This window comes from Pongo pygmaeus, chromosome 12, assembly GCF_028885625.2.
Source record: "Pongo pygmaeus isolate AG05252 chromosome 12, NHGRI_mPonPyg2-v2.0_pri, whole genome shotgun sequence".
NCBI classification, from domain to species: Eukaryota; Metazoa; Chordata; class Mammalia; order Primates; family Hominidae; genus Pongo; species Pongo pygmaeus.
Window position 1 is genome coordinate 109,799,458 of NC_072385.2, and position 22,114 is coordinate 109,821,571.

Sequence of the window (22,114 nt, forward strand, 5' to 3'; positions counted from 1 at the left end):
TGAAACTCTGTCTCTAACAAAAATACAAAAAATTAGCCGGGCGTGGTGGCGGATGCCTGTAATCCCAGCTGCTCGGGAGGCTGAGGCAGGAGAATTGCTTGAACCGGGGAGGCAGAGGTTGCAGTGAGCCAAGATCGGGCCACTGCAATCCAACCTGAGCAACAAGAGCAAAAATCCATCTCAAAAAAAAAATAATTATTATATATATATATATATATAAGCCTGGTCTTCAATGACTTCTGGCACACACTTGCTTAGTGTGTAAAGACTAAGATTCAGTAAAAAGGCTCATAGAAGAAGCCAGTCACCCGCAAACACGCCAGCCTCCATAAGGCTACAGAAGTATGAGGTCACAGAAGATAATCTGAAAATCATCTAAAAAGGACATTTTCTTTACCACATTAATCACCACCAGCACCTTAGTAAGGGTGGAAACAAATAGTTTGACTGGAACTCACTGTATGCCCATTAATGTGATTTGCTCACTATAAAATCAATATTCTAAATATCATCTTAATACATGATCAGAGTTAAACCTATTATCACTGTATGCCCATTAATTGCTCACTATAAAATCAATATTCTAAATATCATCATCTTAATATACGATCAGAGTTAAACCTATTATAAATAGACTCCTGGTTTGGGTGGAACCTATTTAATTACTAGGGCTAGGATTATGATGCTCAAAGTAGACAAAGAAAAAAAAGTAACAGCCATTGTTTCAAAATTCTGTTTTAAGGTTTATTTCTGTCTTATGTAACATTCACAATGCCATTTGTGGCCACTTTTTAAAAATAACAAATGAAATGATTTTAGTTCTGCTTCCATTTAGGATGTAGAAAGCATCCTAAAATAGAAATAATGATGCTCTAGAAATAATGGTGCTCTCACCCCAAGGGCAAAAAAAGGCCAGATAATCTACAAAAACATAACTTTTATTGAGCCCATCAGATTTCAAGGCAAAGAAGTAAACTGAATTCCAAAGACAAGTCCCTCCCACGAGAGGCAGGACACAAAACCTGCTTCGCCTTTGGTAGAACATGAGAGGAAAGGGTGGCTTCCTCTCTTTTTCCTCTCATGCTCAGATAAAAAAAGAAAAAAATTGATGATTAGTTGGATTTTATTAAAATTTAAAATGTGTGCTCTGCAAAAGACACTGTTAAGAGAATGAAAAGATAAGCCACAGACTGAGAGAAATTATTTGCAAAATATATACCTGATAAGGGACTTACATTCAAAATATACGAAGAATTCTTAACACTCTACAATAAGAAAACAAACAACCCATTTTAAAAATGATCAAATGATCTGAACAACAGACACCTCACCAAAGAAGATACACAGATGGCAAAAAAAAATGTGAAAATAGTATATGGCAAAGAAGCATATGAAAAGATGCTGGAGGCAGAGTAAGATGGCAGAATAGAAGTCTACACCCTTTATTCCCCGCACTGGAACACCAAATTTAAACATCTATCTGCACACAGAAAAGCACCATCACAAAAACCAAAAATCAGGTGAGCAATCAGAGTACCTCGTTTTAACTTCATATCACTAAAAGAGGCATTGAGGAGAGCAGGAGGGACAGTCTTGAATCACTGATGCCACCTCTCTCCTACTCCCCCATCACAGCCGTGTGGTACAGAGAGAGAGTTTGTGCATTTGGGGAGGGTGAGCCCAGTGAGTAGGGGACTTATGTTGAATTCGGTTCTGCCCTGTCACAACAGAGAATAAAGCCATGCTGGGCTCAGCCAGCACCTGCTCAGGAAGCCAACATTTGGTCCAGCCTTAGGCAGAGGGAGAGTGCCCATCCCAGTGATTGGAACTTGAGTTTCTCCACAAGCCTCACCATTGTGGGCTGAGGTACCCTGGGCTCCTAGGTAAACTTGAAAGGCAGTCTAGGAACAGGGACTGTAATTCCTAGGCAATTCCTTGTGTTGGGCTGAGCTCTGAGCCAGAAAACTAGGGTGGCACGTGACCTAGGGAGACACCAGCTGGCATGGCTAAGGGAGTGCTTGCACCATCCCTCCCCCAACCCCAGGCAGTGCAGCTTGCAGCAACTCCAAAGGTGACACCTTCCTTCTGCTTAAAGGGAGGAGAGTGAAGAGTAAAGAGGACTTTGTCCTGCATCTCGGATACCAGCTCAGCCACAGTAGGACAGAATAGCAGGCAGCGTCCTGCGGTCACCATTCCAGGCCCTAGCTTTGGGACAACATTTCTAGACACATTCTGGGCCAAAAGGGAATCTGCTGCCTTGAAGGCAAGGACCCAACCCTGGCAGGATTCATCACCTGCTGACTAAGGAGCACTTGGGCCCTGAAAACCAGCAGCAGCGATACCTACGGAGTACACCGGGGGCTCTGGACTCTGAGATGTGCTGGCTTCAAAAGTGACCCAGAACATTCCCAGCTGTGGTGGCTACGGTGAAAGATGCCTTCTGTTTGAGAAAAACAGAGGAAAGGGAACTTTGTTTTGCACCTTAGGTCCCAGCTCAGTCATAGTAGGATAGAGCAACAAGCAGGCTTTTTGGGTCCCTGAGTCTGGGCCTGGGCTCTTGGACCGCATTTCTGGACCTGCCCTCGACCAAATGGGAGTCCATTGCCTTGAAGGGTGAGTCCCAGGCCTGGCAGCATTCACCACAAGCTGAAGGAAGAGCTCTTGGGCTTTAAGTAAACATCAGTGGTGACCTGGCAGAATCCCCATAGACCAGTGGTGGTGGTGGCCACAGGGAGAGGATTCTCTGCCTGTGGAAAGGGGAGGGAAGAGTGGGAAGGATGTTGTATTGTGGTGTGAATGCCAGCTTAGCTGCAGTAGAAAAGACCATCAGGTAAACTGCTACGGTTTTTTTACTTCAAGCCCTGGCTCCCAGACAGCATCTCTGGACATGCCTGGGACCTGGGGGAACTCACCCTGAAGGGAAGGGACTTGCGCAAGACCCGGTGCTGTACTGTCTTCAGGTCTGACCCAATGTGGCACCAGCAATGGTGGCCACAGGGGTGCTTGCATCATGACACCCCCAGCTCCAGGTGGCTCAGCACAGAGAGAGAGACTGTTTGTTTGGGAGAAGGTGGAGGGAAATATCAGGAGTCTCTGCCTAGTAACCAGATAACTCTTCTGGATCTTATCAAAGTCCACCAAGGCAATACCTCTATGAGTCTGCAAAAACCACAGTATTATTGGGCTTGGGGCCCAAATCCCTTCAAACACCTGGAAAGCCTTCCCAAGAAGGACAAACCGAGAATGTGAAGACTACATTACCTAACTCTTCAATGCTCAGACACTGACGAATATCTATAAGCATCAACACCATCCAGCAAAACATAGGCATACCAAATGAACCGAACAAGGCACTAAGGACCAATCCTGGAGAAACAGAGATATATGACCTCTCAAACAGAGAATTCAAAATAACTATTCTGAAGAAACTCAAAGAAATTCATGATAACACAGAGAAGGAATTCAGAATTCTATCAGATAAATTTAACAAAGAAATTGAAATAATTACAAAGAATTGGCTGGGCGTGGTGGCTCATGCCTGTAATCTTAGCACTTTGGGAGGCTGAGGCAGGCAGATTACCTGAGGTCAGGAGATTGAGACCAGCCTGGCCAACATGGTGAAACCCTGTCTCTACTAAAAATACAAAAATTAGCCAGGCATGGTGGCACATACCTGTAATCCCAGCTACTTGGGAGGCTGAGGCAGGAGAATTGCTTGAGTCTGGGAGAGGGAGGTTGCAGTGAGCTGAGATCATGCCACTGCACTCCAGCCTGGCTGACAGAGCGAGACTCTGTCTCAAAAAAAATAAATAAATAAAAATAAAAATACAAAAATTAGCCAGGTGTGATGGTGCGTGCCTGTAATACCAGCTAAGTCAGGGAACTGAGACAGGAGAATCGCTTGAACCCAGGAGGCGGAGGTTGCAGTGAGCCAAGATTGCACCACTGCACTCCAGCCTGGGGGATAGAGCAAGACTTCATCTCAAAAAAAAAAAAAAAAAATTGTCTTGGGCCACACAGAAACACATAAAATACACTAACATTAATGATAGCTAATGAGCTTAAAAAAAAAATAAAAAATCACCAAAAAATCTCATAATGAGGCCGGGTGCAGTGGCTCATGCCTGTAATCCCAGAACTTTGGGAGGCCGAGGAGGGTGGATCACCTGACGTCAGGAGTTTGAGACCAACCTGGCCAACATGGTGAAACCCCATCTCTACTAAAAATACAAAAAATTAGCCGGGCGTGGTGGCGGGTGCCTGTAGTCCCAGCTACTCAGGAGGCTGAGGCATGAGAATCACCTTAACCCAAGAGGTAGAGGTTGCAGTGAGCCAAGATCGCACCACTGCACTCCACCCTAGGTGACAGAGCAAGACTCTGTCACAAAAAAAAAAAAAAAAAAAAATCAAGCAGAAATTATATAGTTGAAAAATGCAACTGACATGCTGAAGAATACATCAGAGTCTTTTAATAGCAGAATTGATCAAACAGAAGAAAGTATTAGTGAGCTTGAAGACAGGCTATTTGAAAATAGACATTCAGAGGAGACAAAAGAAAAAAAGAATAAAAAACAATGAAGCACATCTGTAAGATCAGGAAATAGCCTCAAAAGTACAAATCTAAGAGTTATTGGCCTTACAGGGGAGACAGATATAGAAGTAGAAAGTTTATTCAAAGGGATAATAACAGAGAACTTCCCAAGTCTAGAGAAAGATATCAACATTCAAGTAGAAGAAAGTAATAGAACATCAAGCAGATTTAACCCAAAGAAGACTACCTCTAGGCATTTAATAATCAAACTCCTAAAGATCAAGAATAAAGAAAGGATCCTAAAAGCATCAAGAGGAAAGAAACAAATAACATACAATGGAGCTCCACTATGTCCGGCGGCAGACTTTTCAGTGCAAACCTTACAGGCCAGGAGAGAGTGGCATGACATATTTAAAGTGCTGACATGGCCAGACATGGTGGCTCATGCCTGTAATCCGAGGATTTTGGGAGACTGAAGCAGGTGGATCACTTGAGGTCAGGAGTTCAAGACCAGCCTGGCCAATGTGGAGAAACCCCATCGCTATTAAAAATACAAAAATTAGCTAGGTATGGTGGTGCACAGCTGTAATCCCAGCTACTTGGGAGGCTGAGGCGCAAGAATCACTGGAACCTGGGAGGCAGAGGTTGCAGTGAGCTGAGATTATGCCACTGCACTCCAGCCTGGGTGAGAGTGAACCTCTTTCTCAAAAAAATAATAATAATAATAAAATAAAATAAAGTGCTGACAGAAAAAGCTTTTACCCTAGAATAGTATTATCCAGAAAAAAAATATCCTTCAAACATGAAGGAGAAATAAAGACCTTCCCAGACAAACAAAAGCTGAGGGATTTCATCAACACCAAACCTATCCTATATGAAATGCTAAAGGGAGTTCTTTAATCTGAAAGAAAGGGATGTTAATGAGCAAGAAGAAATCATCTCAAGATACAAAACTCACTGGTGATAGTAAGCACAGAGAAAAGCACAGAATAATATAACACTGCAATGGTGGTGTGCAAACTACTCTTAAATAGAAAGACTAAATGATGAACCAATCAAAAATAATTACAACAACTTTTCAAAAAATAGTATGATAAGATACAAAGAGGAACAACAAGAAGTTAAAAAGCAGGGAGACAAAGTGTAAAGTTTTCACTAGTTTTCTTTTTGTGTGTTTGTATATGCAATCAGTCTTAAGTTGTCATCAGTTAAAAATAATGGGTTACAAGACAGCATTTACAAGCCTCATGGTAACCGCAAATCAAAAAACCAACAACAGATTTACAAAAAATAAAAAGAAAGAAAGCAGGCCCGGCGTGGTGGCTCACACTTCCAATACACACAGAAACCAATACTATGGCATTAGATTTTTGAGAGAAGAAAAGCCTTATTACAAATCAACCAACAAGCCGGGCGCAGTGGCTCACACCTGTAATCCCAGCACTTTGGGAGGCTGAAGTGGGTGGATCACCTGAGATCAGGAGTTTGAGACCAGCCTGACCAATATGGTGAAACCCTGTCTCTACTAAAAATACAAAAATCAGCTGAGTGTGGTGGCATGTGCCTGCAGTCATAGCTACTCAGGAGGCTGAGACAGGAGAATTGCTTGAACCTGGGAGGTGGAGGCCACTGCACTCTGACCTGGGCGATAAAGCAAGACTCTGTCTCAAAAAAAGAAGAAAAAAAAAAAAAACTACAATGAGATATCATCTCTTCCTAGTTAAAATGGCTTATATCCAAAAGTCAGGCAATAACAAATGCTGGCAAGGACGTAGAGAAAAGGGAATGCTTGCACACTGTTGGTGGGAATGTAAATGGGTACAACTACCATGGAGAACAGTTTGGAGGAGCCTCAAAAAACTAAAAATAGGCCTACCACATGATTCAGCAATCCCATTGTTGCATACATACTCAAAAGAAAGCAAATCAGTCTATTGAAGAGATATCTGCACTCCCATGTTTGTTGCAGCATTGTTCACATTAGCCAAGATTTGGAAGCAACCACAATGTCCATCAACAGATGAATGGATAAAGAAAACGCACTTACACACAATGGAGTAATATTCGGCCATAAAAAAGAATGAGATCCTGTTATCAGCAACAATATGGATGGAATGGAGGTTATTGTGCTAAGTGAAATAAACCATGCACAGAAAGACAAACATCATATGTTATCACTTATTTGTGGGATCTAAAAATCAAAACAATTGAACTCATGGAGATGCAGAGCAGAAGGATGGTTACCAGAAGCTGGGAAGTGTATTGGGAGGGTAAAGGGTAAGTAGGGATGGGGTTAATGGGGACAAAAAAATAGAAGGAATGAATAAGACCTCGTATATGATAGCACAACAAGGGGACTATAGTCAATAACACTTTAATGTACATTTAAAAATAACTAAAAGGGTATAATTGGATTCTTTGTAACATGAAGAATAAATCATTGAGGGGATGGATACCTCATTTTACATTATGTGATTATTATAAATTGCATGCCTGTATCAAAACATCTCATGTACCTCATAAATATATACACCTACTATGTACCTACAAAAATTAAATTTACAAATTAAAAGAAAGGTATCAAGACTCCTATTCCTATACTAAGCAGAAATCTTGCTGTCATTGGAAGACAGACAGGAAACTGCCATCCAAGAACAACCACATATACAAAGTCAAGTTTGGCTGCCACAAGGATAAGGAAAAGGAACCTCAGGAAAGTCCTGCTCCTGAGGCCTAAGCACATAGGGCTTGTCTAAAACTGAAGCTCCATGAGAAAAACATAGGATATTCCTCTGCCTCCACTAGGAGCCTTGCAATAAGCAACATGCAACAGCGGTATACTCCTATGGGAGAGGGAAAAGCATGGAGAGAACACCCCTCCACTTCTATGATGCCAGCTTGCATGGATAGCTGAAAACTGAGGAAGAAGCAGAAACACTTGAGAAAATCCCTCTGGCACCCCACCCCCACTCTAAGCACAAGGAAAAGCAGCCTAACCACTGGAGGTATTCAAGCCTGTGGTGCACCTAAAGGTAACAATAGCAATAACATTACCCAAACCCAACTCAACTCCAACTAGATAAGGCTAATCCTCCACACTAATGCTTGACAGAAGAAGAGGCATATCCATTTCTAAACATAAATACTCCATGTACACCATTCTTCTACATCAAATATCTGGCACTCAATAAAAAATTACAAGACATGCAAAAAAAAAGCAAGGCAAAACAAGCCATTGTCAAGAGATAAAGCAATCAAGAGAACTAGATTCATAAATGACCCTAATGTTGGAACTACCAGATAGGGAGTTTTAAATAATTAATATGGTAAAGAATCTAGTGGAAAAGGTGGACAACATGCATGAACAGATGAAGAATTTCAGAATAAATAAAAACTATCTAAAAATTCAAATGGTAATGCTAGAAATTTGAAAATCATGATATCAAAGATGAAGAGTTCCTTTGATTGGCACAGGACACAGCTAAGGAAGGACAGCGAACTTAAAAACAAGTCAGAAATCATCCAACTGAAAAACAAATAAGGAAAAAAAGAGTGGAAAATCAGAACAGAGTAAGAGCTATGGCACTGTGAGACATCATCAAGTGATCTAATATACATATAATTGGAGTCTCAGAAGGAAGAAAAAAAGCAGAGACAATAGGAAATAAGAGATATTTGAAGTGATAATAGCCTAGGATTTCCCCAAAATAATAAAAGACATAAAACCACAGAGAACATTAAGATAGAAAGAAAAAAACAAATATAAACAGATCATAATCTAGCTAATGAAAACCAAAGAGAAAGAGAAAATCTTGAAAGTACTCAAGAAAAAAGAAACATCACATACAGAGAAAGATAAGAATTATAGATTTTTCATTGAAAAATGAAATTTTCAGAGACTCTGTCTCAAAAAAAGAAAAATGATAATTTAAAAAAATCATAACTATGAAAAATTTTATATCAGTCTCAAGAATTTTCAAAGTCCAAAAGGTTCTATAATTTCTAGTATATTAACCATTACCTTCTCCTTTTACAAAATTCACTTTCTATGTATCTTGTAGGCAGTTTCAGCCACTCATTTGGAGTCATAAAGTGCCGTGAATTAGAAATTTGTGGGAATCTGGAATGCAGCTGAGCCTTCTCAACTTCTTTGAATTCCTTTATTGAATATATTTTGCCTGAAGGAAGAATAAAAATCTAAATTAACATCCTTAAATGCATCTGCCATTGCTCTCGGGCTATGAAATCACATAACAATTAGGAACTAAGTACCAGTCTCACACTGAAGAAGAGTTCTTTTTTCATTTTCCTTGTCATATTGTGCTTTTCTCAAAGGGTCATGCAATGGTGGGATGGTAACCTACAAGAGAGGCACTTGTTTAAGCACTGAGTTGCAAGTCTGAGTAGTAAACATTTTCAGTCTATTCCAAGCATCCACATATGGATGGCTCTTATGCCGGAAGGGTAAATAATATGGTATTTACAAATAGCAGGCTTACCATTATATTTATTTAATATATTACAAAGAGATGGGGGTATATCAATACCTCTCTTAAAGGCCCTCCAGTCAAAGAGACAAAGTTAGCTCTTGTTTCAAAGTGTGGGTTCAATCTTCAAAAATTATTTTGTGGTTATCATATGTTCCCAAATTTAAAAAATTCCTTTCCCATGCACAAAAGAAAAAATATATCCATATATTCATCTTAATCCCTAACATTGATAATCAACAACATAACTAACATTACTCAAAACTTAACCAAGTTATTCAAAATATAGATCATTTGTGAGCCAAGGTATGGAAGCACTGAATCTATGTTAATGGCCAATATTATCAATATCAGAATGACAGTTCTACATATGAAAACAGGACTCATGAACAGCAACATTCACCATTTAGGCCTAGTCAGTGAAATTCTACCACAAGCTTAAAAGGTCACTCATGTATCTTTCTCATGCTCATCAGGCTAGTTTTTCAGGGGTAGTTACAATACACATCATGACTATTAGAGTTAAACGGTGATCAGACCGCCCAGTATAATTTTGCTTTTACAGAAGTTATGAAGAGTGCTACTCATAAAATATTAAGAAAATATTAACTCGCTATAAAAAGGAACAAAAAGGCAGGACGCAGTGGCTCACGCCTGTAATCCCAGCACTTGGGGAGGCCGAGGCAGGCGGATCACAAGGTCAGGAGATTGAGACCATCCTGGCTAACACGGTGAAACCCCGTCTTTACTAAAAATACAAAAAATTTAGCCAGGTGTGGTGGCGGGCGCCTATAGTCCCAGCTACTTGGGAGGCCAAGGCAGGAGAATGGCATGAACCCGGGAGGTGGAGCTTGCAGTGAGCCGAGATTGCGCCACTGCACTCCAGCCTAGGTGACAGAGCAAGACTCTGTCTCAAAAAAAAAGGAACAAAAAAAGGTACTATCATTTTCAGGTATTTGTATGTGACCTATTCATATATGAAGAGCAGATCAAATTTTAAATGACATTGGACTCTGCTGCTGGAGAGTTATTGTGTTCCTTTGGAGGTGTCAGAGCCTTGCTTTTTCACGTTTCTTGTGTCCTTACATTGACATCTGTGCATCTGGGGTAATGGAGGCTTCTTCCTGTTTTCTGGATTTGCTTCCATAGGGGAGGACTTTTTCCTGGAGATGTGTCTATGGTGTTGGATGGGTAGGACACTTTGGCTTTGATCCTGGGTGTGTGCAGCAGTATAGTCTCCATATTTCTTCGGCTGCAAACAGCGTCAGTGGTGTCTGTGTTTTCCACGGTGGCTTAGGGTACAGCTGTTGGAGGCTGTGGTGAGGCTTTGCTGGGGATGGGGACACTGGGCAGGCCAGTCCCCAGCCTCAGTGGAAGCAGTGGCAGGCTTAGGGTGCCTGTCCTTGGTCCTCAGAGCAGTATACACTGGCACCGGTGTTACAGTTTCAGGTGGGCCAGTTCTTGGGTCTCCAGGTGGCTTGCTTGGGTGCATGCAGTGGCCGTGGTTGGCCAGGCGGATGGGCAGGTTCTTGAACCCCTGGGCAGTGGTCATGTCATGGACAATGGCAGTAGAAGTGACGAGACAACCCTCTGTCTCCAGAGTGGTCCACACAGGTGTTGACAACAGGCTGGGTGGGCCAGTCTCCAGATCCCCAGTTGGCGCATGCAGGAGGGTGCTAGCTGTGGTGGTAGCAGCAAGCTGGTGGGCTCTCGCCAATGGTGGTGGATGGGGCAGGGCGATCCCCCAGCCCCCTGCAGAGTACTCGGGTGGGGGTGCTGGTCGCTGTGCTGTGGCCCTGCTGCTGTGGAGGGTGGGGTTGCTTTCAGTGGCAGCAGGCATAGGCAGGCAGTTAGGGAGTGTACGTTTCAGCCTAGGTGATGCTGCAGGTGGGGCCTGTCCTCTGGGCGCAAGCAAGTGAGCCGTGGTCCCCGTGCTGAGGTCAGCAAGGTTGCTGCCAGCTGCTCACACCTCGGCCCTCTCCATCTCCGGGCAGCCCCCGTGTTAGTCTCAGGGCTGAGCAGGCTGCCTCACCTCCCTCTCTTTCCTCACCTTAGATGTTTCCTTGTCACTTCTCTGTGGAATTCCAGTGTTCCTCTTAGAAGACGTGTTCCAAGTACAATTTTCTACTCGCTATTTTTGTTCTTCTGTGGAGGAGGTGAATGTCAGATGCCTCAAGCCAGTCATCTTGAAGCTCTCCGACAGGGTCTCGCTCTGTTGCCCAGGCTGGAGTGCAGTGGCTCACTGCAGCTTCAACCTCCTAGGCTCAGGCCATCCTCCCACCTCCACCTCCCGAGTGGCTGGGACCACAGGTGTACGCCATGTCCAGCTAGTTTTTAATTTTTTTTGTAGAGACAGGTCTCCCTGTGTTGCCCAGGCTGGTCTCGAATGCTGAGTTCAAGCCGTCCTCCCACCTCAGCCTCTAAAGTGGTGGGATTACAGGCATGAGCCACCGTGCCCAGACCAAATTTTAAATTTTAAATTGAAGATAGAAACAAAGAACAATCTAAAGTTTTATCGACAATTATAAGTCCGGAGACACCTGTCTCTACTGACAAGCACTTGTACATCATAAATGGAGGTACTGTAACCCAGTGGTTCTGAAACTTTTTTTTTTTTTTTTTTTTGGAGACTGCTGCCTAGAGTGCAGTGGCACAATCTCAGCTTCCTGCAACCTCTGCCTCCTGGGTTCAAGCGATTCTCCTGCCTCAGCCTCCCGAGTAGCTGGGATTACAGGCGTGAGCCACCGCGCCCAGCCGAAACTATTTTATTTCAAAACATTGTTGTTGTTATATCCAAATAACTTTTGTGTATATGGCTTAGATCTGTTGATATTTACTATCTTAGAAATTAAAACAGAAAATTTAAAATTGCTTATTAATTTTAAAATAATAATAATATGCCTATTATGTTTAACATATCTTTCTAAGAAAAATAACTCTATTTCCTGAAACAAAAAATGAGAAGAGTAACATTGTTTTACATTTTTGTAAACTTCTTTATGTCTTGCTTAATAGAAGACAAGTGGATTCTCATATCTGCTTCTGCAAGCAATCTGTTGAGATTTGTTGTTTTAGTTGTCGTATATGAAGAAAATCCATATAGAGATATGTAATTGAAAAAGGTAGGAGTGGCCAGGCGTGATGGTTCATGCCTGTAATCCCAGCACTTTGGGAGGCCAAGGCGGGAGGATCATGAGGTCTGGAGTTCAAGACCAGCCTGACCAACATGGTGAAACCCCGTCTCTACTAAAAATACAAAAATTAGGCCGGGTGCGGTGGCTCAAGCCTGTAATCCCAGTACTTTGGGAGGCCGAGGCGGGTGGATCACGAGGTCAGGAGATTGAGACCATCCTGGCTAACACAGTGAAACCCCGTCTCTACTAAATATACAAAAAAATTAGCCGGGCGTGGTGGCGGGCGCCTGTAGTCCCAGCTACTCAGGAGGCTGAGGCAGGAGAATGGCGTGAACCTGGGAGGCAGAGGTTGCAGTGAGCCGAGATCACGCCACTGCACTCCAACCTGGGCGACAGAGCAAGACTCCGTCTCAAAGCAAAACAAAACAAAAATTAGCCGGGCCTGGTGGCGTGCACCTGTAATCCCAGTTACTCGGGAGGCTGAGGCAGGAGAATCACTTGAACCCGGGAGGGGGAGGTTGCAGGAGCCGAGATCGTGCCATTGCACTCCAGCCTGGGCAAGAGTGAGACTCCGTCAAAAAAAAAAAAAGATATCTATTTTATACGTGCAAGAAACCTTACTAACAAATAATTTGTGTCACTAAATTCACTTGAATGCAATGCAGTTATATTTTTTCAGCCATAACATTTTTCTTTTTTTTTTAGACAGAGTCTCACTCACTCTGTTGCCCAGGCTGGAGTGCAGTGTCACTCAGTCTTGGCTTACTGCAGCCTCCACCTCCCGGGTTCACGTGATTCTCCTGCCTCAGCCTCCTGAGTAGCTGGGACTACAGGTGCATGCCACGACACCCGGCTAATTTTTGTATTTTTAGTAGAGACAGGATTTCACCATGTTGGCCAGGCTGGTCTTGAACTCCTGACCTCAGGTGATCCACCTGCCTTGGCCTCCCAAAGTGCTAGGATTACAGGCATGAGCCACTGCGCCCGGCTGCCATAAAATTTCTCTAGAGATCTATTGTACAATATGATGGCTATAGTTAATAACAAGGTATTGTATTCTTGAAAACTGCAGAGAGAGAAGATTTTAAGTGTTCTCAGAAAAAACTGGTGTTTCTGATGCAATGTATGTTAATTGGTTTGGTCATTCCACAATGTGTACATATTTCAAAACAACATTTTATGCAAGATAAGGCCAGGCACAGTGGCTCAAGCCTGTAATCCTAGCACTTTGGGAGGCCAAGGAGGACAAATCGCTTGAGGTCAGGAGTTTGAGACCAGCCTGGCCAAGATGGTGAAACCTCATCTCTACTAAAAATACAAAAATTAGCCGAGAGTGATGGCACACGCCTGTAATCACAGCTACTCAGGAGGCTGAGGTGGGAGAATCTCTTGAACCCGGGAAGCAGAGGTTGCAATGAGCAGAGATCACACCACTGCACTCCAGCCTGGGTGACAAAGCAAGACTCCGTCTGAAAAAAACGAAACAAAACAAAACACCACATCTGTGCTCTGCTATTTACAGCTGGGTGACTTTGACAAGTGACCTGAACCTCACTTGTCTCATCTGTGACTCACCTCACACAGTAGCAGCAAAGGTGAAATAAATGTGAAAAAGACCCTAAGACTTGGTTAATCCTTCAGTGCAAGGTTAATTAATTCTGCTATTAGTAACAGAATATCATGCAATGAAGAAAATTTATATTTATATTTTGACAAAGAAGCAAATAATAAACTATTGAGGGAGGGGAAGCCCATTATAAAACCAAATGTAACTCCATTCTTATAAAATAAAAATGTGAATATATATGCACATATAGAAAGAAATCTAGATAGATATTCAGAAAAATGTTAATGAGTTAACATTATAATGAATTAATTCTGGGTAATAGAATTTTGTTTTTTTATTTTCTTAATTTGAAAATCAATTTTCTCATTTATCTATCATGAAAATGTGTTACTTTTGTAACAAATTTAAAAGTCTATGGAATTTTTAAACGTTACCTATTACCCAATCATTATCCAGTATTTTCAACTTTTACGGAGATTTAATTTACTTTGGCCTTTGGCTTTTTGTTCCTTTCTAAGATCGGGCGCTGGGAAACTATGCTTAAAATGTTACTGCACTTTTAGGGAATCGCTTAAGGACTGCTCATATATTAGGGCTGCTCAAAACAAACAAACACATAATACCAAAGTTAAAAAAAAGAAATCTACCCTACCTTCAGAAAATTGGGGTCCTTCTTGCTCATATAAAAGGGATCATACTCTTTTGGATCATAATGTTCTATAAATGCATTTCCCTATAGCAAGGAAATAAAACGATACACAAGAACAAGAGGTGCACAGTTAATTTTGAGCATATCAGGACTTGAGAGTCAAACACAGTATCATTCTTATGCTTGAAAGCAGCATCAGTGACAAATGCAAAAAGAAAGAGAAGGCTACATTTGAAATTTAATTTATTCAAGCAATAAGGTATAGTGAAGGAAGGAATCTACTTAAAATTTGTAAGATTTTAATAAAGAATGTTGGAACACTAAAAGATTTGGGAATTTGTTTTTAAATGCTTACTAGTCAAACATCTCAGATTTTTAAAAAATGCTAGAAGAACAGCTATATTTTAGAGCTTTGCAAATAATCAAGTTCCAGAACAAAAGAAAAATATGTCCTGAAACTAGAGTCCAAATTATTTATTTATTTATTTTGTAATTTTAATTTTTTTTCTTTTTTTTGAGACATAGTCTTGCTCCGTCACCCAGGCTGGAGTACAGAGGTGTGATCTTGGCTCACTACAATCTCCACCTTGCAGGTTCAAGCGATTCTCCTGCCTCAGCCTCCCAAGTAGCTGGGATTACAGGCGCCCACCACCATGCCTGGCTAATTTTGTATTTTTAGGAAAGAGTGGTATCACCAGGCTGGTCTCGAACTCCCAACCTCAGGTGATCCACCTGCTTTGGCCTCCCAAAGTGCTGAGATTACAGGTGTGAGCCAAGCACCCAAATTTTTTAACTTGATAATTAAAATTAATAATTACATGGGGAGGGCTGGGCGCAGTGGCTCACACCTGTAATCCCAGCACTCTGGGAGGCCGAGGCAGGCAGATTACCTGAAATCGGGAGTTTGAGACCAGCCTGACCAACATGGAGAAACCCTGTCTCTACTAAAAATACAAAATTAGCCAGTGTGGTGGCACATGCCTGTAATTCTAGCTACTTGGGAGGCTAAGGCAGGAGAATTGCTTGAAGCCATGAGGTGGAGGTTTGCAGTGAGCCAAGATCGTGCCATTGCACTCCAGTCTGGGTAACAAGAGCGAAACTCCATCTCAAATAATAATAATAATAACTACATGGGGAAAACACAGAAAAATGGTTCTAATGTAGACAATTAAATCTAGTCTTCCTTTTCTCTCCTTTCCAAATGTCCTGGGTTTAAGAATACTTTATGCTATTATTTAACAGGGTATATATAGATGATACATATGTAGAGGGGACAGGGACAGACTGACTGGATGATTATAAATGAACAAAGATGACATTAGGTCTAAATCAACTGAAAAAAGCATCAAATGATCTCTTAGTACCTTTTTATTTACATGTTTTAAAAAGCCATCTAATTCCCCTTGCCTCCTTTTTTTAATCTTCTTATGTGAACAAACTTTTTCTATAATTTTCTTCTGAAGAGGATCTGCCACACAGTCAACCCATCTTTTATATAACATCTCCTTTCTTCTCGCATTTAAGAAGGCATGATGTTGTAAATACTTATCTAGTTCCTAGTAAACAGTGGTAGAAAAGACAAATATATTATCCTAAAGTTTTCTTGTTCTAAAATTTTCCACAACTTAAACTTCGTAAGTTTAAATTACTCCTAAGAATAACCCACAAAGACATTCATTAATTCAATCATTTCTTTGGCTTTAACTTCTACTGTGTGACATACACTCTGCTGCAAATAAGGAAAACACAGCTATTTGGGGCAACATGCCTGCTCTCCCTGGGGAGAAAGACTAAAGAACAAACCAAAAGCAAGGCAAGGTAGTGCCTGCCTATATTTCTAGCTACCTGGGAGGCTGAAGCTAGAGAATCGCTTGAGCCCTGGACTTCAAGGCTGCAGTACACTGTGATTGGGACACTGCACTCTAGCCTTGGCAACAGAGGGAAAACCCATCCCTAAGAAACAAACAAACAAAATCATAAACAGTGGGAGGGGGAATATAGCAAGATGTATATTTATATATGATGGATATATATATGTATGGCATACTATAAATAAAATAACTGAAGACAGAGGAGAGAAAAACTATTTCCTACATTCTTAAAAGATTCCCAGTTTGGTGGGCCTCAGAAATTTAAACAGACCTACCATAAGACCCAACAATTCCACTCCTTACCCAAATGAATGAAAATCCAGGACTCAAACAGATACTTGTACACCAATGTAGATTGCAGCATTATTCACAAGAGCCAAAAGGTGGAAATGATCCAAGTATCCATCAACAGATGAACAGATAAAATGTGGTATATACATACCACATTTATTTATATGTGTAATATGGAATATTATTCAGCCATAAAAAGGAATGAAGTTCTGATACATGCTACAACATGGATGAACTTTGAAAACAGTATGCCAAAGTGAAATAAGTCAGACACAAATGGACAAATAGTATAGGATTCCACATATACAAACTATCTAGAATAGCCAAAATTCATAGAGCCAGAAGGTAGATTAGAGGTTACCAAGTGCCTGGGGGAGGCAGAAATGAGGAGTCACTGTTTATTTAATACAAACTTTCAGTTTGGAGTAAGGAAAAAGTTTTGGAAATAGTGGTGATGGTTGCACAACATTATGAATGTAATTAATGACACCGAATGGTACACTTAAAATGGTTAAAGTGGCAAATTTTATATTGTGTATATTTACTTTTATATTGCATACATTGAAAAAATGATTAATTTTTTTTCAAAGCCAAGACTCCCAAAGTGGGAGACATTTGGGCTGGGCCTTTAAGAATGAGGATTTAGGCTAGGTGCGGTGGCTCACGCCGGTAATCCTAGCATTTCAGGAGGCTAAGGCAGGAGGATCGCATGAGCCCAGGAATTCAAGACCAGCCTGGGGAAAATAGTCGGACTCCATCTCTACAAAAAAATTAAAACTTGGCCAGGCGTGGTGGCAATCCCACGCCTGTAATCCCAGCACTTTGGGAGGCCGAGGTGGGCAGATCACTTGAAGTCAGGAGTGCGAGACCAGCCTGGCCAACGTGGTGAAACCACGTCTCTACTAAAAATACAAAAGTTAGCCAGGCATGCTGGCACGTGCCTATAATCCCAGCTACTTGGGAGGTTGAGGCAGAATTGCTTGAACCCGGGAGGTGGAAGTTGCAGTGAGCCGAGATCGTGCCATTGTACTCCAGCCTGGGCAAACAAGTAAGACTCCGTTTCAAAAAAAAATTAAAACTTAGCTAGGCTTCGTGGCTCACACCTGTAATCCCAACTAATTGGGAGGCTGAGGCAGGAGAATCACTTGAGCCCAGAAGGCCAAGGCTGCAGAGAGCTGTAATTGTGCCACTGCACTGCACTCCAGCCTGGGTGACAGAGTGAGACCCTGTCTCAAAAAAAAAAAAAAAAAAAAAAAAAAAAAGAAGGGTTATCCAGGAAGAGAAGGGATGGCAGAAAAAGAGGAAGAAAAACATTCTATGAAAAAAAAAAAAAAACCCTTCACTACAACTGACCTTCAGAAAAAAAAAAAAAAAAAAAGTCAAGAGTGAAGAGGCAGAAGTGTAGCATAACCTAATCCAAGTGGCAAGTAGCCTGCAAAGAACATGCTTGATTAGGCTACAAACTAATTCATTCTCACCAAACCTTCTCATTCACCTTTCATATAGCAAATAAAGTCATGTGACTACTATGAAGAGTGTGAAACTCAAAATGACATAAATAAAATATTAAGAACCCTGAGAGGTCTGCTAGGCCAAGTCCCTCCCTAACCTCTGGCCATAGCACACTTCAGCCATCCCAATGTTAGTTCCTTTGCTTTTTAAAGAACTCTAAAGAAATTTCTTAAAAATAAAAACAGGTTACCCACTCCAGTGTCCCCGGTGTTTAGTACACTTCACATGGATGTTCTTCTTGTCACATTAAGCCCATCCTGGCTCAGTTAAACCCTGTTCTATGTATATCTGAGTAATAATTAGTCAGTGTGTTCTGCTAACAGCTCTTAAGGATTAGCTCATTTGTAGTGACTGCTGAAACCCACTAAGACAAAGAAACAAGTGAGTAGAGGGAAATTTCTGTGCCTCTCTGCAAAGGAATTCCCACAAAGTATAGGAAGGGAGGAAGTCCATTAAAGCAATCTCAGAGATCCCTTAAGGTTAATTCCAGGTGCAAGGGAGTGTTCTTTTAATTCTTTTTTCCGTATTTTCTAAATAGTTTTTATAGAATATGCTACATATAAAAAGGAAAAACTACATTTAATTTTTAACTGAGATGCATTTTGTAGCCAATTCTTACCTTCATTACAGAATTTTCTTTGTATAATATTGATTGAATAGCTGCCTCAGTATCTTCATTAGCTAAAACCTGAAAGGACAGAATTAAACTTTGAAAAGAAAATCTTTAAAAACTATTAGTGCTATCTGGAATCATTATATTTAGCATGACAGACATATCCCTGGAAAGTTCTCTATGCATGCAGTTTGTTTCCTCCAAATCATATCATCGAGTGCTTTTGTTTGTGTGTTTGTTTATTTGTTTGAGACAGAGTCTTGTTCTGTCACCTAGGCTGCTGGAGTGCAGCAGCACCATCTCGGCTCACTGCAACCTCCAATTGCAGGGTTCAAGCGATTCTCGTGCCTCAGCCTCCCAAGTAGCTGGGATTACAGGCGTGCAACACATGCCTGGCTAATTTTTGTATTTTTTGTAGAGACAGGGTTTTGCCATGTTGACCTGGCTGGTCTCAAACTCCTGGCCTCAAGTGATCTGCCTGCCTCAGCCTCCCAAAGTGCTGGGATTACAGGCCTGAGCCACCATGCCCAGCCCATCAAGTGCTTTTTAAACAGTATTTCAATCTGTCTGCTCTTGGCTACAGCAAAATGTAACTCAGCTTACACACATTTTGAGTCCCAAAATGGTCAAATGTCTTTCCCGGAGTCACATGGTAGTTACAATCCATCTTTTTTCACTTCCTATAAAATGCTTTTACTTTTCTGGGTTAAAATAGATTAAATTAGGCCTCTATTTGAGGCTTTTTGACTATGTAAGACATACTAATCTTCCAGCTTTGATTCTTACAGAACTAGTTAAGAATATGTCAACAGTTTCACTAAAAGCTTAGTGCCACCTAAGGCAAACTCTATACGTAGAAGAAATGTCACTAGTGAACAATAATACAAGGTCTTAGAAAGACTTTCTATTCAATCTCCTGCTCTTTTTTGTGTTCTTCCATAATGAATTCACTCACTAATTTTGTTTTTGAAAATTACTGAAACATAAGCCTATGGATATAATAAATCAAGGAAATGAGTTATATTTTTATCCATTAACTCACAACTGTATATAAAATGTAAAATTATAATTAAACAAGTAATTGGATCTTCTCAAAATGAAAGAAAGCTCTTATTAAAATAAAAGGAAACATATTCATTTAATTAATTTTTCCATGACAATTGACAAATTACCCAAAAGACTGAAACAAATTTCTTAGACAGTATTGACATAAATATAATTGGAACAAATTTATTTATCATTAGTGAATATGGCTATCAAATAAATATTAATAATAAATTTTATTTTTTATGTACTTATTTTGGAGACAGTCTTGCTCTGTCACTTAGGCTAGAGTGCAGTGGTATGATCATAGCTCACTGTACCCTCAAACTCCTGAGCTCAAGCAATGCTTCTACCTCAGCCTCCCAAAGTGCTAGGATTATAAGCATGAGCCACCACCATGCCCAGCCAAATACTATTTTTATATACAAGTCACATTTTCAGATTTTGAAATAACACAATCTTTAGGGAACAGTGATATTAGTGACAAAATTATGACAGCATTAATTTTTCCATTTTTATAACAAATGTTCCACAATTATTAAATACCTGCCAGAAAATGGAAGTGGTTGATTTCTAGCACTGAATTGCCTTTGAGATCCTCTTGAAATTACATAAAAATAAAATATTCTCAAGTTAACTGTCAGTGAAAGTAGTTGTCTTCAGTCCCACTGCTTTTATTTCCAGGACAGATGAGTAAAATCTCACTATCTAAGAACTGTCCTTCCCCATTAACATCCAAAGAAGCCAAGGCTCATGGGAGCTAAGCAACAACTAGAAGCACAGAAAACTCAAATGAGTCTACTCTAGTTTGTTTTCTTTGTTATTTTTGCCTCATAGAGTTGCCCTTCCTGGTAAGTCTGTACTCAGATAGGGGGTAGTGAATTAACATTCCAGATAAAAAATATAAAAAACAACAACCTGAAGACACTGGAGAGTAATCAAAAAGCAGGGAGTTACTGAATGCTATTCAACACTAGGAAAAAAAAAAAACAGCACTAGATGAATTTCCAGTTTGTTATTAACTTGCCTGAGAAAGGGCCTTAGTCTGAGGTAAAGGAGGTGGCTAAAACTCAGATAGAGGCATGCGGCCTAACTTGTTCAGGAATTAGAAGACAGAGTTTGGGGTAAGCATGGAGCTGGAAGGTGAGAAGAAAAATACTGGAAAGGAGGGAGCCAAAGAAAGGATGCCACAAATTCTGCAAATGAACTCTGACCAAATATCTGGCAAACTCTTGAACTCTATATGCATAAGGCAGACTCCACATAGCCCAGCTTAAGACAAAAAAAAGACTAAACAGTGACTTCATCTGCTGCCAACTTCAGGAAAGACAAGTGTGGAGATTGAGTTCAGCAAAGATAACTGCTTCCTAAAACAAAAGCTCAATATTCTTCAGAGGAATATAACAGTATCCAGACCCTCCACAATGTATCATTCATAATGTCCAAAATGTAATCTAGAATTACTAGACACATAAAGAAACAGAAAAATGTGATCCACACTTAAGAAAAAGGCAATCAATGGAGACCAACTCTGAAATGACCCATATGTTGGAATCTAGAAGAAATGGATAAATTCCTGGACACACACACCCTCCCAAGACTAAACGAGGAAGAAGTTGAATCCCTGAATAGACTAATAACAAGTTCTGAAATTGAGGCAGTAATTAATAGCCTACCAAACAAACAAACAAAAAAAAAGCCCAGGACCACAGGGATTCATGGCTGAATTCTACTAGAGATACAAAGAAGAGCTTGTACCATTCCTTCTGAAACTATTTCAAACAATTGAAAAGGAGGGACTCCTCCCTAACTCATTGTATGAGGCCACCATCATCCTGATACCAAAACCTGGAAGAGATACAACAAAAAAAGGAAACTTCAGGCCAATATCCCTGATGAACTACAATGTGAAAATTGTCAATAAAATACTGGCAAACTGAATCCAGCAGCACATCAAAAAGCTTATCCACCACCATCAAGTCGGCTTCATCCCTGCGGTGCAAGGCTGGTTCCACATATGCAAATCAATAAACATAATCCATCACATAAACAGAATCAATGACAAAAACCTCATGATCATCTCAACAGATGCAGAAAAGGCCTTCAATAAAATTCAACATCCCTTCGTGTTAAAAACTTTCAATAAACTAGGTATTGATGGAACATATCTCAAAATAATAAGAGCTATTTATGACAAACCCACAGCCAATATCATACGGAATGGGCAAAAGCTGGAAGCATTTCCTTTGAAAACCAGCACAAGACAAGGATGCCCTTTCTCACAATTCCTATTCAACGTATTACTGGAAGTTCTGGCCAGGGCAATCAGGCAAGAGAAATAAATAAAGGGTATTCAAATAGGAAGAGATGAAGTCAAATTGTCTCTGTTTGCAGACGACATGATTCTATATTTAG

General features: G+C 40.7%; 1 protein-coding gene across 10 annotated transcripts in view; it reads right to left on the reverse strand.

Annotated features, from left to right (window-relative positions):
- The window catches only part of FAM228B (family with sequence similarity 228 member B), a 93,016-nt gene that overhangs the window by 19,273 nt on the left and 51,629 nt on the right, over positions 1–22,114 (reverse strand). For 5 of the 10 annotated variants that reach the window (XR_010123129.1, XR_010123133.1, XR_010123128.1 and 2 more), the window contains 5 exons: positions 18,662–18,730; positions 15,733–15,924; positions 14,372–14,452; positions 8,804–8,891; positions 8,553–8,709 (listed from right to left, as the gene is read on the reverse strand). Coding sequence is in view for 4 of the 10 variants with exons in the window: in XM_054476554.2 (XP_054332529.1) it covers positions 8,553–8,709; positions 8,804–8,891; positions 14,372–14,452; positions 15,733–15,924; positions 18,662–18,730 (587 nt within the window). In the remaining 6 variants the exon portion in view is untranslated. Of the gene's footprint in view, positions 1–8,552; positions 8,710–8,803; positions 8,892–14,371; positions 14,453–15,732; positions 15,925–16,213; positions 16,284–18,661; positions 18,731–22,114 lie in introns of those variants that run through there. The other 5 variants (XR_010123132.1, XR_010123130.1, XM_054476562.1 and 2 more) reach the window with 2 other exon arrangements.